Source organism: Botrytis porri (genome assembly GCF_014898465.1).
Source record: "Botrytis porri strain MUCL 3234 chromosome Unknown BPOR_020, whole genome shotgun sequence".
Classification (NCBI taxonomy): domain Eukaryota; kingdom Fungi; phylum Ascomycota; class Leotiomycetes; order Helotiales; family Sclerotiniaceae; genus Botrytis; species Botrytis porri.
Window position 1 is genome coordinate 166,631 of NW_024066094.1, and position 17,229 is coordinate 183,859.

At 43.4% G+C, this 17,229-nt stretch overlaps 6 protein-coding genes across 6 annotated transcripts; 5 read left to right on the forward strand and 1 right to left on the reverse strand.

Moving 5' to 3' along the window:
* Window positions 1–118: 118 nt before the first annotated feature.
* Window positions 119–1,375, reverse strand: EAF01_011204 (uncharacterized protein; the record flags this gene model as incomplete). Its single annotated transcript, XM_038919461.1, has 4 exons — window positions 119–868; window positions 917–1,236; window positions 1,287–1,293; window positions 1,343–1,375. The coding sequence occupies 4 exons, from the start codon at window positions 1,373–1,375 to the stop codon at window positions 119–121; spliced, it is 1,110 nt and encodes a 369-aa protein (XP_038764975.1).
* Window positions 1,376–1,785: 410 nt separating this feature from the next.
* Window positions 1,786–4,168, forward strand: EAF01_011205 (uncharacterized protein; the record flags this gene model as incomplete). The annotated part of the gene is made up of 4 exons (XM_038919462.1): window positions 1,786–1,830; window positions 1,898–3,724; window positions 3,777–3,907; window positions 3,958–4,168. 4 exons carry the CDS (start codon window positions 1,786–1,788, stop codon window positions 4,166–4,168), a joined length of 2,214 nt encoding a protein of 737 aa, XP_038764976.1.
* Window positions 4,169–5,901: 1,733 nt separating this feature from the next.
* On the forward strand, window positions 5,902–7,608 carry EAF01_011206 (uncharacterized protein; the record flags this gene model as incomplete). The annotated part of the gene is made up of 6 exons (XM_038919463.1): window positions 5,902–5,953; window positions 6,031–6,159; window positions 6,231–6,397; window positions 6,882–6,958; window positions 7,014–7,113; window positions 7,207–7,608. 6 exons carry the CDS (start codon window positions 5,902–5,904, stop codon window positions 7,606–7,608), a joined length of 927 nt encoding a protein of 308 aa, XP_038764977.1.
* A 1,711-nt stretch (window positions 7,609–9,319) lies between these two features.
* On the forward strand, window positions 9,320–11,335 carry EAF01_011207 (uncharacterized protein; the record flags this gene model as incomplete). The annotated part of the gene is made up of 3 exons (XM_038919464.1): window positions 9,320–9,717; window positions 10,121–10,947; window positions 11,106–11,335. The coding sequence occupies 3 exons, from the start codon at window positions 9,320–9,322 to the stop codon at window positions 11,333–11,335; spliced, it is 1,455 nt and encodes a 484-aa protein (XP_038764978.1).
* Window positions 11,336–12,059: 724 nt separating this feature from the next.
* On the forward strand, window positions 12,060–13,255 carry EAF01_011208 (uncharacterized protein; the record flags this gene model as incomplete). The annotated part of the gene is made up of 2 exons (XM_038919465.1): window positions 12,060–12,541; window positions 12,674–13,255. 2 exons carry the CDS (start codon window positions 12,060–12,062, stop codon window positions 13,125–13,127), a joined length of 936 nt encoding a protein of 311 aa, XP_038764979.1. The 3' UTR covers window positions 13,128–13,255.
* A 1,874-nt stretch (window positions 13,256–15,129) lies between these two features.
* On the forward strand, window positions 15,130–16,979 carry EAF01_011209 (uncharacterized protein; the record flags this gene model as incomplete). The annotated part of the gene is made up of 5 exons (XM_038919466.1): window positions 15,130–15,378; window positions 15,437–15,781; window positions 15,829–15,908; window positions 15,957–16,282; window positions 16,342–16,979. 5 exons carry the CDS (start codon window positions 15,130–15,132, stop codon window positions 16,977–16,979), a joined length of 1,638 nt encoding a protein of 545 aa, XP_038764980.1.
* Between the last annotated feature and the right edge of the window lie 250 nt (window positions 16,980–17,229).

Genomic DNA, 17,229 nt, shown 5'->3' on the forward strand with positions numbered 1-17,229 from the left:
TTATATTATATTGTTAACATCCTACGCGATATATTCCAAGATCTCCGGCTCCAATCATTAACACCCTAACGCGCCGTTCCATGCAATTTCATTGACTCCAGATATGCTGATGTTAGATTTATGCCTGAGCTGATCCGCTTGCTTCCGGTGTTCCATTTGCGGTGGTAGTGGTTGGGATAGAGCTAGTGCTCTTCGTGGCAGCTGCCATTTGCCAAGCTGGAATTTTTGCTCCTCCCGCTGGCGCACCGGTACTGAAATTGAATGGAGTGACGTTTCGACCTTGAACAGATGCTACGGCTTCAGTACCTGAGCTGGTACCGACCGATGCTGGTCTAGGAGTGGTAGTTTCAGTTGGTGAATCAGCGGCAGGTGTCGAGTTGCTAGGAGTGGTAATCGAAGTGATTGGAGAAGGAGTTGATGGTAAAACTGAACTTTGAGCTCTGTTGTATGGGGTTACATTCGAGGCTGGGTTAATTGCCGAGGTTGGATTCATTCTTTGGCCCATCAACGTCTTCAAACTCTTCATTTCCACAGCCAACTCTTTCAATCTATTGTCTGTCACTTCCTTCTGTCCTTCCATGGCTCTGGGTATTAAATCCTTGAGGCCCCTGACCTCATCGCCCATACGACGAGATTCCTCATCCCTTCTTCGACTGGCAGATTTCAGTTCGCTGATCACAGTCTCTACTTCGGTTAAGGCTATGTCTAATCGTTCTGTTCGTTCTTGCTCAGTTGTCTTGAGAGTTTCGGTATCTTTAGCTAACTGGTCAAGAAGAGAGAATGCTTTTTCAAAAGAATCGTCAATCTCCTTCTTATCTTGTTCCAGCTGAGGAGGTGTGGGAGGAGAGATTATTGGATAGATATAACGCTGAATGTGTTAGTCAAGTCGATGCCTCCGAATAAGCTGGACCCTTACCTTAGCCAGAAAATATGCCCCGTATCCTATGCCACCCGTTACCGTGGCCATGATAAACCAATCTCTCCAGTCTCGCTTTGGCACTTCGGGCGGGGGAGGCTGTTGCCATGGATATTGTTGATAACCTCCATACCCAGGCTGAGGTTGCCTCACGAGTTGTTGCTGTGGTGCATAATTCGAATAGTTTTGTGGTGCTGGCGATTGTTCGCCGCTGGCTCTTCCTAATGCCGCATCGACTTCCTCCTGTGTAAGGTTTTTTGATTGTAAAAACGCGATTCGATTCTCTAAGGGTGATGCAGAGACACTTGGGTCTTGAAGAACTATTGAAATATTAGAAATGTTGAAGCCATCTCAGCTGGAATATTCTCACATGCAACCTAGTGAAGCATCAGTATTAGGTTTCAAGTAGGAGTTGGAATAACTTACGGCAGATACCACAAGTTCCTCACGAATCGCCATGTTGAGTATAGATGAAAAGGAGAGAAAAGGAAAACCAAACTTCTTCTCACCGTCAAACAAATACCAAGCTGGGAAATCTGGGGAACTGAACACTAAAATATGAATGGCCGGAACCGAGGTACCGCGTCCTTTGCTCCCTTTCACCTTTGTCCAGATTCCCTTGAGAGCACGTGATCGTCTTATCTAATCTGGAAGCTAAACCAAATTGAATTGTTTACTTTCCCCAAGCGTTGGCCCTTCGATACACCAAACTCAGAAGTTTTGTTGTCGCAAATCTGCATGTTTATGTAAATAAAAATCACTTATGATAAACAACCTTTGACGATATTCAATATCATCTTTCATATAGAAAGAACTCATCACATATTCTTCTTAAAGGGAAGCCTCATTTTGAAGGATAATCATTGAAAATGTCGCAAGACACTGGTCCTTTCTCCGTTCGCCGACCCAGAGAGGTAAGGATCCTTCTACCCCCCCCTTCAAAGGTTTAATTTAGATGGTTCCATTGCTCATTCCGTGTAGACCTTAGGAAGCATCAACTACAATTCGAGTTTACCACAACCAGCATCTGCCATGAAACGATCGAATTCAATCGGTGGTTACAATAATGCACCTTTTACCGCCAGTCATGTTCGTAGTGCTGGAGCCAGACAATCTCTTGCACCTTCGCGACCAAATCAACCTTTATTCTCACGATCATCATCGGGCACAAATTTGGCAGATATAGGAACCTCGTCTGTAAAGAGGACTTCATTTCAACAAAGCGGTGGCCGAAAAAGTTATGCACCTCCTCAAATGGGTCGCGCATCTGGTGAAGGAGCAGAACGTCGAAGCAGTGTTTATCGAGCCCGAACTTCGACAAGTGGACCGATGGGACATCAAAGTTTCTTTCAAACTGGACCACAACCAGCTGGAGTACCAAAAGATCCACGTCCGTTGAGAGACCGAGCTTATCAAGGAAAAATTGGTCAAGAGTTGCTAGAGTACATGGCGAACAACAATTACGACATCGAAATGAACCACAACGTATCGGCCAATACATTGAAATCGCCAACTCAAAAGGACTTTGTTTTTATGTTCCAGTGGCTTTACCACAGGATTGATCCAAGTTATCGATTTCAAAAGGCTATCGATCAAGAGGTACCTCCGATCATGGCCCAGCTACGTTATCCATACCAGAAAAGCATAACTAAATCTGCATTATCCGCGGTTGGAGGCGCAAATTCCTGGCCACTCTTCCTTGGATTGTTGCATTGGATGATGCAGCTTGCTCAGATGCTGGATGGATACGGCACCGATCGATATGATGAGGCGTGCGCAGAAGCTGGTGTCGATGTTAGTGGAGATCGCATCATCTTCAACTTTCTCAGTAGTGCATACCGAGATTGGCTCTCTATGGATGAAGATGCCGGAGACGATGACCAAGACCAGGTTCTTGCGCCACACATTCAGGCCATGGCACAGGAATTTAACAGAGGAAATTCGAAATACCTCGATGAGATGCGTGTCCTCGAAGGAGAGCACGAAAGATTGCAAAAGGAAATCGAGACCCTCGAGAAGACGGGCTCGGACATTGCCACTTTAGACCGCAACTTCAAAATTATGGAAGATGACAAAGTGAAATTTGAAGAGTTTGACAATCGGATGAATCAAAAGTCCGAGAAATATGAGTCTCGGATACAGTTCTTGCAAGAGGAGCTCGACAAAGTCTTACAAGAACTTAAAGAAGCATCTGATGAGCGATCAAGACTACAAGAGGAAATAGATAGCCGAGGAATGAGTATGCAAGATATTGATCGTTTGAACTCTGAAATGGAAAGACTTCAGAAGGGACACGAAGCTACGCAACAGAGATTGGAGGAGGCGAGAAGAAAGGTTGCTGAAAAGGAGTTGGAAGCGAGTCGCAAATTGGAAGATCTGGAGAGAACAGTGGAAAAGTACAACAGTCTAGGATACCAAATAGGACTTATCCCATCCACTGCAATCAACGCCAAAGGAAAGAATTACGAACTCCAGGTTGTTGTTAATGAAGGACCCAATTTCTCGGCATCACAAATGGCAAGTTCTCATGCTGGAGCGAGAGACGGTGATAGACTTCTTGCCGACCCTACGACGGGTTATCAACCAGCTCATATTTTGAACCTGGATCTTCGAGGTCATGTGAAGAACAGCTTCGTCAGCCTTCGAAAAGAAATTTCCGAACGAAGGACTCAAGCCGTTGAAGAAATGGAGAAGCACAATGACTTACTCGACAACATTAAAGAAGCCATTGACGATAAGAGGAGCGAGGTAGAGGCCTTATCGCACCGTGTCAGAGCTGCGGAGGATGAGTATGAAAAGACAAAAGAGGTAAGAACACCAAAAACTATCGAGTATTCAACAGCAATTAATATATCATTAGGTTACGACAACTCAAAAGCTGGCTTCCGATGCACAAATTGAGAAGATGGAGAAAGAGTTAGCTAAGATGCGAGCTGGTCTCACTGAATCTGTGCAATTAATGGAGCAACGAGAGATGAATACCAACATTGAGTAAGTAAACCTGAGATACCTCCATACTTTTTCACACTAACAAGATGTAGGTATGAACAATTGACTCTCCGTGCCAATACTCTTCGTGAGGAATTGCATACAGAGATTGAGAAGATGTTAAACGACATCATCAAGTTCAAGGTCCACATCCAAAAGAATCTTGAAGATTATGAAGGATTCGTTGGAGATGAGGTTGAGCATGAGCTAGGAGGTGATGATGAAATCCGAGATGATACCCAAGATGTTGAGATGAGTGGATGAACGTGTTTATTGTATCTCTATTCTTTGATGATTTTGTTGTTGGAGTCTTACGTCAATGGGGTCTTTTGTATTTCAAATGGGTGCCTACTCTAGTGAATAAGGAATGGAGTTTGATGAGCAAGGAGTCAATTATGTTTTGGATGAATTATGGTGTTATTGGTTCATTCGGCTCTCTTTCTTTGGAGTTCTTGTTGGCAAAGGGTACACTGGTACTATTATGAGAAATGTTTTAAATTCAAAGGGTTATACTGTCTGAGGAATTTTATCTGTGGTGTTGATGGTGTTGATGGTAGTTGATGTTATGGTCAGAGAAACAGCTAGCGAGGAGGGGGCTGGGACAGAGTGGGAGACGGAAGAAAACTTTATGAATTTGTTGAATGTAATCTGTGCATGCAGCAACAAGGGAAATAGTGAGGGGAGTTTCATGAATGTAATTGGATGAATTTGAGGCAAGAAGCAGTGATAGAAGTAAGGGAGGGATATTATGTGGTGAAAGGTATACTTAGGGACTAGGGACTGTCTTTTGTTCATGTGACTTTTTACTGATACTATTTTCTTTGGGGTCAGTATGTGAGTAGAGAATGAATACTGGATGAAGTACTTTATACTTTATTGGATGTTTGACATGTTGATAATACCGGTCGGTAGTTGACAATGATTTGACCTATCGCAACAATGAAGTTTGTTTGCATGATAGACTAGATTCCTGCAATCCCCTCCAGACTGGAAGATCTCCTACTACGTAAGAACATATTCCGTACATATACATAGATATACCCATCCATACTCCATCGACAGGCTGAGACAGGACAGGTACAGAAATACTAGGTAGGTAGGTAGGTAGGTAGGTAGGTGATGAACCTTGGGTCAGGAAATGGTCGAAGCGTTGAGAATCTTCTGGTTACCTGGCCAATTCCTTGACCTTGAGGCTTGAATGAACTGAACTGGGGTGGGGTAGCTAGTTGGGCATTGAATAGTCGGAGGGGAGGTGTGCATGTAACCAATCTACTCACATTGGTTGAATTTGTTTCATGTGAAAATTCGCCAGTGAATAATACACCGGGCCCGGCTTCTTGGGATTTCTTATCAGTCCCTTCTCTCCCGCTTTTATTAATAATACCATATACCATACCATATCATTTGCCCGCATTATTAGCTTCACCCCTGGACACGTTCTATTGTCACTCACCGTACTCCGGTACTGTTACACCTACCTACCTAGGTACTGGGTAATTGCATGGTGCGCTAGTCCTTCCTTCCAAGCCGCCTCTCCAATCTGAATCTAAACTCATTTTTCCTTAAAGCCAAATTAAGCCAATTCATTCAAATCTTTGCATTCTCATTCATCATCCATCCATCCACCTTTTCCCATAAATCTCCACTTTCTTGCGCACATCATACCCAGTACCTGATGGTTAAGGTAGCCTGCAGGCAAGCATTGATCAATTTACATTTACATTGACATTGACATTTAACTTTTAATTCCACTTCGCGTTTGATCAAAACTGCCTTTAAACATAATCCCTAAGCAGCGAAAAGAGACACATTCTTCTCGTTTTGCGATCGCGACGACGGCGTTGGTCTCAATCTTAATAAGCTCCCGTTTTCCCCGAAGTTAAAAAAAAGTTGAGGTCGAAAGTTTTCAACAATCAAGACACTCAACTCACACTGCACAACTATCACATCCATCAACAATCAACCTCTCAACTTTCATCAACATCAATTACATCAAAATGACAGAGGTTTCCTCCACCAGACTCTATCTGGGAAATCTCCCTCGCAGCGGTAAGCTGATTCAATATCTTCAATTGGCATGCGACAGGCAAACAATCCATTTACTAACCATTTCTATTTCCAAATAGCCACCAAAGCTGATGTTGAAGCCCACTTCAACACTCATGGCACTGGCGAAATCACCGAGATTAAACTCATGAATGGATTTGGATTCATCGAATACAAAGATGCAATGGATGCGCGCGATGTCGTTCCTGGTAAGGAAATCAACAATCACACCAAATCATCTCGATCCCGAACATAATTAATAACATATTCTTCTGCACAGCCTTCCACGGTTCCGACTTTATGGGCGAACGCCTGACTGTACAATTCGCTCGTGGTACTCGCAATAGAGATACCTTTGCCAATAACCCTGAGCGAACTGCTCCTCGTCCCAGACGTACCCCTCATCGAATGCAAATCTCTGGACTTCCAGGTGAGACCAGCTGGCAGGTCTGTTTACCCCGTTCCTTCATCCGGACTCATGGATCTCAATCATTGCTATTTGGACTATATACCACATCATAATCGTTTTGGACGCCTTCCCTCTAAACATACCGTCACTGGCCAAGTTACCATTGTAATCCTGGTCAGCGACGCGCTTGTTATGGAATCTGCATTTTTCCCATACCATAACAATATGCAAGTGCATTTGCGCGGGTGACTAGGATTTCATGGATACATACAAACGTTAATCGCTATTCGCCCTTTTTATCATGTCACGACTTCCTTTTTGCTATCATTGCTTGCTATTGCCCTTGCATAACCGGATCATGGTCATTGTGGCGCTGGAAAGATGGTCTACCTCTGGAAGGTGAATCCGCGCTATCTTCATTAAAGAGATTCCCGGCTACTAATTCAAGGGCACCATCCATCCTTTGGCATTCATGAAGCTCAACAGTCCAGGACAACAACTTACGTGGATTTCTGGATATAGGATCTTAAAGACTTCGCTCGTCAATCCAGCCTCGACGTCGTTTACTCGGAAACTGGTCGCGACCGTGATGGCAAAGGGTAAGTGACTTGTGAATTGTTTAGATTGGATCACTGTTAACTTTTTGCCAAACAGAAGCTTTGTCGAATTCGAAACTGCTGCAGATCTAAAGACTGCCGTCGAAAAGCTCGATGGCCGTGAATTCAAAGGTGCTCGAGTCACTTGCACTGCTGATGTGAGATCTATTCCATTTCCTACTTTACACATCTCAACTTACCATTCGCCATCGAATACCCTTTTTGTTGATGATACTAACGAGATCAAATAGACCCAACCTGATATCCCTCGTGATCGTGCTAGATCTCGATCCCCAATGCCTCGAGGACGACCTTACCCCATTGATGATTATGATCGACGTGGTCCACCCCGAGGTTATAGTCCTCGACGTGATGCCTATCGCGATCGAAGCCCACCTCGTCGTGCTTATTATGATGATGATCGTGGTCGTTATGGTCGTTCTCCACCACCTAGACCTCGTGGTCCAATCGATGATTACCCACCACCACGTCGTGGAGGTTTTGATGATCCTTATCGTCGTGATTACCCTCCGGTTGACCCATACGTCAATGGACATGGTAGACCACCTTATGATCGTCCTCCTCCAAGAGATTACCCACCAAGAGATGCCGGATATGCTGATGACGGATACCGTCGTGGCCGCTACTGGTAAATCATCCTTTCCAAATCGGTTGCATAAGTAACCATTTGGATTCTGCTCACATAACATAGATTTTTAATGACAACCGGGTGGGATATGAAATGTTCTTCTATTGATGATTCACAGTGAACAGGCCCAGGGGCGTTTTGAGGTAACGTCTTTAGGTCTTCTCACGTAAGGTTATGATGTGAATACACGGATTTCGCTAGTTGGCTCTATTCAATCTTGTTATTTTTCTTTTGCTCATTCAAAAGCATACCCGGGGATCGTTCTTTTATCATTTGTAACATGAGGACATGCTTTTTCTTTCAAGGGGTGGACATAACTTTAGGTTATGATTTTCACCCATATGACATGTATTTTAGAAATCAATGGCTATTTTATTTGCGAAGTTGTATGTGGTCTGTGCCTGTTGAACTTCCCGTGATCGTCGTATACTTGATCTACCCATGTAAGATATATCCAAGAGATCTGCCTGTTGCCGGTATGCACTTTGAAACGATAAATATAATGTGCAGAGGAAAAGATGTTCCATCTAAGCCTCAATGGACACGTGTAAGTATGGAGAACTCAGGAAGAGGATTGCTTGAATAGGTAGAGCAGGGGGACATCGGAGGAAGGATCAGCTAATCGAGATAGATTTATTGTATTCACTCAGTCAGTGTCCCGCAAGTAGGTAGTTGGGTGGGTATCAATTGATGGTATGTTGCATAGAAACTTTGGAGTTTGGGCTCTACATGTTGAAGTGAGGATTTGGGTGATGGAATGGGTGATTGGGTAGGTGGTTGGTATATAAAATGGCTGATGGTAGATGGTAGGTAGGTTGGTATGTATCTTCGAGGATTACCTAGGAAGCTGCTCGAGGAGGTAGTTTTGCGAAGATTCTGTTGTTAGTCGGATAGGTGGATGGATGAATGGATGGATGGATGGATGGATGAGATGATATGGATGAGTGGTGAGTGGTGAGTGAGTTGAATGGGAGGGATGGGTTGGGAGGGATGGGTTGGGATGAAGCCAAATTTGACCAATCCAATCTTTACAGAATACTAGAACTTCTCGATTAATAATTGAGTGATCAATCAACGGCAAGTAGATGAGATGAATTTCCAAGGTTGGGAAGACTAAAACAAGTATCGTTCTTGAATCCTATGTCAATGTATATAATGTATATAATGTATATAATGTATATGAGAGTTGGAGCAAGTGATTGAATTATCACCAAGAGGCCATTCAGAAGTCATTATTTCGTCTCGACTTCGGGCCTCGGGAGATGGGAATCTCCATGTCCATGTTCATAATGTGCCAAAGTACCGTGCAAGCTCCATTTTAAAGTTGGGACGAGACGGAGATAAGGCGATAAGGCGATAAGACGATAAGACGACAGGACGATAAGACGATAAGACGATAAGACGATCAGACTATTTCACCGTTCGCATTCGCATTTTTTGGGTGGTCCTTGCTTGGGTCTTGAGGTGATGTATCATGTATATACGTAAGTAAGGAAGGTATCGTAAAGTACTGTAAAGTACGTATGCAATATACATAATACATACAATATACTATTAATTATTGTCAGCCTATCCATCTACCTGGGTAGTGAAAGTAAGATTGATTCAAATTGGGAAGTATTCTGTTCCATATTTCGTATAAAGCTCAATTACTTCTTCCCTTGATTCATTTCTTCCCTCTCTCTTTCTCTTTCTCTCCCTCTCTATAAATACAAATGCGCATCTCTCCTCTCCATTACCTCCTCAAGCTTCGGCATCGTCCACGACAACTGCTACGACTGCGCAAAACTTCACCAACAACATCATCATCGTCATCGTCATCGTCATCGTCATCCTCTTCTTCTTCTTCTTCTTCTTCTTCTTCTTCTTCCTCAGCCAATCCCAGTTCATCCACACCCAACCCCAATTACACCCTCAAAGCCATGTCAGGCTCTGTCATAGGCGCAACGCTCTTTGCGGCTAGCATGAGTAGTCCAACTGCGCTGGACAAGACTCCGGAGCATGCGAAGGAGAAGAGACATCATTTGAAAGAGGGGGAGGGGAAGGGATTCACAAATCCATGGGATTCGTGGAAGGAGATGGGAGTGGTGGGGATTGGGATGGCTTTGGCTAGGTAGGTTCTTTTTTATATGTTTGGAGAAGGGGAGTGGAATATGGAGGAATGAATAAGTAACGTTCAATTGGATCTGTGGCAGATCAACTGAGTTAGGAGGGTCTTTTGTGTTGATTGTTTTGTTGGGTTTGGTGTATTGTACCCATATATATCCTTCTTTCATGACGATGGTCTTAGGTGGACAGAAAGAAGATGTTGAGGGAAGTTTCCTTGTCAATATCTCCATTATTTTTGTGGCTCTTTCTGAAATATTCTGCCTCCACGACAGTGGCCCCCGGAGGGCCAGCGGAGCGTCATTTTGAGTACATGGACAATATAGAGATCCAATGGGAATATTGAAGCACTATTTATTCACCCGAACACTTTAACAAATCCTTGCTAATCATATTGTTCTATCTCACAGAGCCAAACTATCCGGAGAATTTGGCACACCAGATACAACACCTCCAACTGTTCCCGTCATAAAACCCACCTTTCTACCTACCCGTACTACGCCCTCCCTTCGCGCAACTTGGCTTGGTCATGCTTGTTACTATGTCGAATACCCTTCCGGTTTACGCGTACTTTTCGATCCTGTCTTTGAAGAACGTTGTTCACCATTTTCATTCATGGGCCCTAAACGCTACACACCTATCCCTTGCAAATTATCTGAAATTCCAATTGTTGATTTTGTGGTTATAAGTCATAGTCATTATGATCACTTGAGTCATCCTACAGTTATGGAAATACATAAAAGTCATCCAAAAGCTCAATTTATTGTAGGGTTGGGATTGAAGAAATGGTTTAAGGAATGTGGAATTGAGAATTGCGTGGAGATGGATTGGTGGGAAGATATTGATGTCACCTTATCTCCTATTTCGGGAGAGAAACGTATTTCTACTTCCTCCCAAACATCTTCCAAGAATTCTCCACCACCTTCGCCCCTTTCTTCATCTCCCACATCTATATCTCCCATAACAGCCCGCATAAGTTGTCTTCCTTCACAACATACATCTGCACGTACTGCTTTTGATAAAGGACATACACTGTGGTGCTCATTTGCTGTTACTTCCAACTCAAAATCTGTTTGGTTTGGTGGAGATACTGGTTATCGAGCTGTTCCACAAGTTCCTAAAGGAACTGATGATTATGGACCTGAATATCAACATTTACCTGTCTGTCCTGCTTTTAAAGAGATTGGAGAATTGAGAGGACCATTTGATTTGGGACTTATTCCTATTGGTGCTTATGGTATGTATTAGATTTCTTCAATTCAAGTCCTATACTTCCCTCTGTTTGTGGGAAGGATGACAAGCTTAATTTTCCCCCGCGCCATACTTTACACACTTTTTTACGGCTCCCTCCCTCACTCCCTTACCTCAAATCACTAAACTAACATCCACCTCTAGAACCCCGTCACATTTTCTCTCCCATGCACGCTAACCCTTTCGATTCGGTAAACATATTCCTCGATACCAAATGTAAACGTGCTATGGGGATTCATTGGGGAACCTGGGTTTTGACACCTGAAGCGGTTATGGAGCCACCTCAATTATTGAAGAAAGCTTTGACCTGGAAGAATATACCTGAGACGGGAGTATTTGATATTTGTGATATTGGGGAGAGTAGAGAATTTTAGATTGGATCTAGATTAGAGGGTAAGATGTAGAGGGTAGATGTTGATGAGGATAGAGATGATGATAAGATGATGATGCCATTTATAGTTATTTATCTCGGTTGTAGAACAATTCTTTGACACGCGACTTAATCAATACACTTGAATACCTATATAAATACCTATATAAATACCCAATTCTTAACAACAATCTATTATATTTCCGTGTTAAAAGTTGTATAACATATAATCATCAGGTACATCGGCACTTACAGCTAACGGTTAGAAATCTACCCCGCATGTTCGATGATCTCCCGATCTTCGGTATTTCCTTCAAAGGCTTGACATCATTTTTCAACGGTGATAGGCATATTAATTATATGCTTCGTATGGATTACAAATACGATTTTGTCATCGGAGGATATATTAATTACTAGCTTGCTATAATTTGGCCCAATTTATCCCATTTATCAATCAGAGACCGAGGGGTTTATTCGGTCTCGGAGTTTATTGCTAAGCAGAGTACAGTCTGTGACCCTCTTGGATTTATCATCATCATCATCGTCATCATCATACATAGATAGCTACGTAGCTTCCTACTTGTTTGTATTACATATACATAGAACGGAATAATCCCATTGTGAGAATATCTACCTATATAAATCGGCCCTTTTACACATCTTTCAATCCTTTGTTGCTTTTCTTCTCCTCCTCCTCCTCCTCCTCCTCCTCCTTCCTTCCATTTCTCATGTTCAAAACATCTTTCAGTCGACTCTTCCAATCTTCCAGTAAAAATTACATCGCTTCTCCTTCTCGTTTTACACCTACATTCCACACCACCAACAACACAATACGAACCATGTCATCCTCCGACTCCCCAAGCAGACCAAGCGGTCTCATCGCCACCTCCGGCATCGAGCTCCTCACATTCGGAACCCCCAATGGCCACAAAATCAGCATTCTACTCGAAGAGCTCAAAGCGGCCTATGGAAAACAATACACGTATCAAACGATCAACATTATGGAAAACATACAAAAGGAAGAATGGTTCACGAAGATCTGTCCGAATGGCAGGATTCCGGCGATCGTGGATCATGATCGTAATGGGTTTGCGGTGTTCGAGGGAGCGGCCATTTTGGCGTATTTGACGAGGAATTATGATGTGGAGAGACGGTTTAGTTTTGAAGAGGAGGACGATAGGAGTCGGGTTGAGCAGTGGGTTGCTTGGCAGTGAGTTTTTCTCTTTTTCTCTTGATGTTTTCTCGAATTCTTTATAATTCTTCTTTTTTCTGCAGAAGAAGCAGAAGATGGAGGAATATATGGATATAGATCACAAGAGCACAAACATCTGACAAACCCCAGACACGGCGGTCTAGGCCCCATGCAAGGCCAAGCAAACCACTTCTACCGACTTGCCAAAGAACGCATCCCCTACCCAACCCAGCGCTACATTGGCGAAACCGAACGTCTCTACGGCGTCCTGGACACCCATCTCGCTAACCGCGAGTACATCGTCGGTCCCGGAAAGGGAAAATACAGTATTGCCGATATCGCGAATTTCAGCTGGGTCAACGTGGCTTATTTCGCTGGGGTGGATTTAGCGAAGTTTGGGAATTTGGAGGAGTGGTGGAAGAGGATTAGTGAGAGGGAGGCGGTCAAGAAGGGGACCAGTGTGCCGAGTGAGAGTAGGCTGGTTAACGAGGCATTTAAGAAGAGACTTGGAGAGGATGAGGAGTTTAGGGAGGGAGAGGAGAAGTTGAGGAAGTTGGGGGAGGAGGCGAAGGAGAAGTATGGGTATAAGTATGCTTCGCCTTGAGTTTGATATGATCTGGGTGGATAGATTACTAGGATGGATGGATGTATGAAATGCTAGATTTGGAGAGAGAAAGAGAATAAAAATTCTATTTTAGTAAATCAATATAATCTAGAAATGATTTCATATGATTCTTGAACACTCATCACAAAAACTAAATATCAAGCAGCAAACAAACATAATGAAAAATTCTCGACTAGACTAGACCCATCTAACTAAATTATCCCAAATCTCCAATTCAAAACGCAACCATTATCATTACTATAATCAGCGTGACTTATGGGGGCAAGCCCTCAAACCCCCATTTGCTCGCTGCGCTCGTGAGTTAGGTTTATTTTAGTAGGTGTATACGTGAATATGAATATCCACACGAGTACATGATATTTATTTAAAGTCTTCACCCACAGTTATGCAGAACTATAACAAATAGAAAAACAATCTTCCTTGATTTGAAAATTGAGAATTGTGCATTAGCAGAGTCATTTTGTGGTGATGGGACTCGAGAGGAAAGGAGATTCATTAATATTAATCTAAATAGAGATTGTAACGGAATACGATACTCGAGCGCAGCGAGGATATGGGGGTTTGGGGGCTTGCCCCCATGAATATAGGGGGTTTATTGGTGGTGGAGTTGTGGTGCTGGATGCTGGATGAAGATGGAAGATAGAGGGTTGGTTTAGGGGTACGGGTATATTGTGTTTGAATCCTTATTATATGGGAAATATTCTAGTGTTTATCTGATTCTTTATGAGGGAAGTTACTTCTCATACTACTCGCTTTATAGCTTTCGGGGTTTGAGAAGTAGGATGTCGATTATGTATCCTTGTGGTTGTCCATTCAATACTACTTTTTTCCACTTCTTATCTTCTTACATCAGTCTTCTTTTATTTTTTATATATAGTTAGTTCTTATTCTTATAGAGTAAATCTACCCGAGGTGCCCCCTCAATTCGCGTGCTCTAAGGTTAGGGGTTTTCGGCTAAAACACAATCCATTCATTCAAGTGCTGGGTACCCCGCAATATCAAACCCACCCGAGCCACCCTACACTCCTCGTACAACAAGGTTGTACTTCCGACGAGTACTGCAGAGAAAAAGCTTATGCACACATGGCAATTGAGTGGTCATTCTCCCATTCAGATTCTCTAGACTTGTTTCAACTCACTGGGGTTCGTGTGGCTGGATTGCAGGTTTTTCACATTAGCTCCCGCAAGTGAGAATGGTTCGTGCGGCATGATTCATTATTGATTTATCCCGCTCCCTCTCCTTGCATGGATATGATCACCCGCCATCGTGTTGTGTTCAGTCTTCATGATTGCCGAGTTCGGCAATTTTAGTTCATGTGTCTAAAATGATATGCATAGAATTGGCAGGACTAAATTTGTTAGTGTTTCTTTTCTTCTTACGTGGAATGCGGGAATCGAATGGATTGTATGGATGTATAGGTATAGTTAAATATACAGTACAAGGATTATAGCAAGTGCTACTTTGGATATTCAGTATGATGTGAAGTGTTTTGTGCGTGTGTAGAATTTTGATATAGCTAGGGGCTTATATATTTGATGAGATAGCGCTTGAGATGTTTGCTAGTATAGACTTTCCAAATCACCGTTCTTGAACATTTTTCATCGGTTGTATGGGTGTGGCGGTGTGAAGATATTGAGCATTCAAAGGCTTTTTGTCATAGTTGTCATCTGATTGTCGATACAAGTCTCATATTGTCGCTATTCGCATATTGTATATCACCCATACATACATGTCCACGTGTTCAGACTCACCTAGCAGGTGATCTCCCCTCAAACTGGTCTTCTCCTTCTCGAGCGTCAAGCAAATCTTCCTATTTGGAGAATTCCCTAAATACACCATATTACACCCGTCTTAAATCATCTTCTCTATCCTCCTCCAACCTCACGCACGCTGGCGCAGTTGAACTACCTTCCATCTCGCTCTGCATGAGCTCCCCTTAAATGAAAATATTGAACATCCTACGCTTCTTCCTTATTCAAAATGTTACTCGGACTGGCAATCACGGCCTGCTACCTTATTACAACCGCTTTTTCATCACCAATCCAAGTGAGAACAAAGCATCAAACTACTCTTGTAGATCTAGGATATGCTCAATATCAAGGTACCTTATTAAGCTCAGGAATCACTCAATACCTAGGAATGAGATATGCATCTCCTCCTGTTGGTAATTTCAGATTCCGCGCTCCCCAACCACCTCAAAGCTTGAGTGGTGCTCAAAACGCTCAAATGGTATATAATTGATCACATGCTAAATTCGATATTCACTAATACTAGTGTTCTCTTATAGTTTGGACCGATATGTCTCGCGACTAACAATGGTCCTACATCCTCACAATCAGAAGACTGTCTCTTCGTCAATGTATGGGCACCGAGTACTGCTACACCGGCCTCCAAACTTCCAGTATGGGTCTTTATACAAGGAGGTGGATATATTTCTAATTCAAATGCCAATTTTAATGGCTCGACAGTAGTCAATACATCAAATAACGGAATTGTCTTTGTCAATTTTAACTACAGGGTTGGACCATTTGGATTTTTGACCAGTGAAAAAGTGAGAGGGAATGGTGATTTAAATGCTGGACTTCTTGATCAACGGTTTTTGTTACATTGGGTTCGGGATCATATTGCTCAGGTATGTTTAAACTATTAATTTACTGATGGATGCTAACGAAAGTATAGTTTGGTGGTAACCCGGATCATGTGGTAATTCACGGAGATTCTGCTGGTGGTGGTTCTGTCGCACTTCATCTGACTGCATAGTGAGTCTAAACATCGACTAAGATGTTCTTTCACTAACTCCATAAAAGCGGAGGAAGAAATGATAATCTCTTCATTGGTGCAATTGGCGAATCTCCTTTCTTCCCAATACAACCCCTCGTACCAGAATTAGAATGGCAATTCGATCGTTATGCAAATTCGGCTGGTTGTGGATCAGCAGACGATGTACTGGCGTGCTTGCGATCTCAAAGTACAGCGGTTCTGCAAGCTGCTAATGTTGCATCTCCGTATCCGGGACAGAGTGGAAGTCCACTTTTTTATTGGACGCCGACTATTGATGGGGATTTTATAAGGGACTATCCTTATGTTCTTTTTGAAAAGGGATTGTTTGTTAATTTACCGATTATGTTTGGAGGTTTGCTGTTATATCTCTTTAACTTTCATTAAGACATTTACTGATCTCGTGAAAAATAGACGTAACAAACGAAGGTTCGGTCTTTGCCCCCGACGCCGCGTCTCCAAACGACATATCCACCTTTTTCAAAAACAACTACCCCGGCCTCACCTCCTCAGATCTCAACTCCATCAACACACAATACCCCCTCACCACCCCCCTCCCAAAACACAACGCGTATTTCCCCTCCGCCTCCGCTGCCTACGGCGAAACAACCTTCATCTGTCCCGCGCTCTTCATCTCCACCCACCTCGCTACCTTCAACACCGTCACCCAAGTCTGGCTCTACCGCTTCAACGTGCAAGACAGCGATAACATATCCGCCGGTCTCGGCGTCCCGCACGTCTTCGAACTCCCTGCTATTTTCGGACCCGGGAATACGCAGAGCGGAGACGGAGGGAGTTATTTGAGTTACAATCGAGAGATTGTGGGGGTGACGATGAAGTATTGGATTGGGTTTGTCAGGGAGCTGGATCCGAATCGCGGGAAGGAAGAGGGGGCGCCGCATTGGGAAAATCTGGGCGTGGTGAGTGCAGCGGGGGGGAAACTGAGGAGGATGAAGATTGAGACGAATGGAACGGGGATGGAGGTGATGGAGGGGGGGTTGGTGGAGAGGTGTAATTTTTGGAGGGGATTGGCGGGGAGGATGGAACAGTAGTTTTGCGTGGGGTATGGGGTTGAGTTCTCGGTGATTTTGGATGGTGCGTGGATTGGATTAGAAAGAAGATTTATGGGTGATTGTGCAATGGGATTTGGAACTCGAATGGTTTCCCTACTAATCTTATCTCTGGCGAGATGAGATACTAATGACGCTTCACGAGGATAGGATCGGGGAATTCGGTGGGTTTACATAGGCATTCCATTGGATTGGGGTCATTCTATGAATTAGGGGTATCGTTGCATTACAC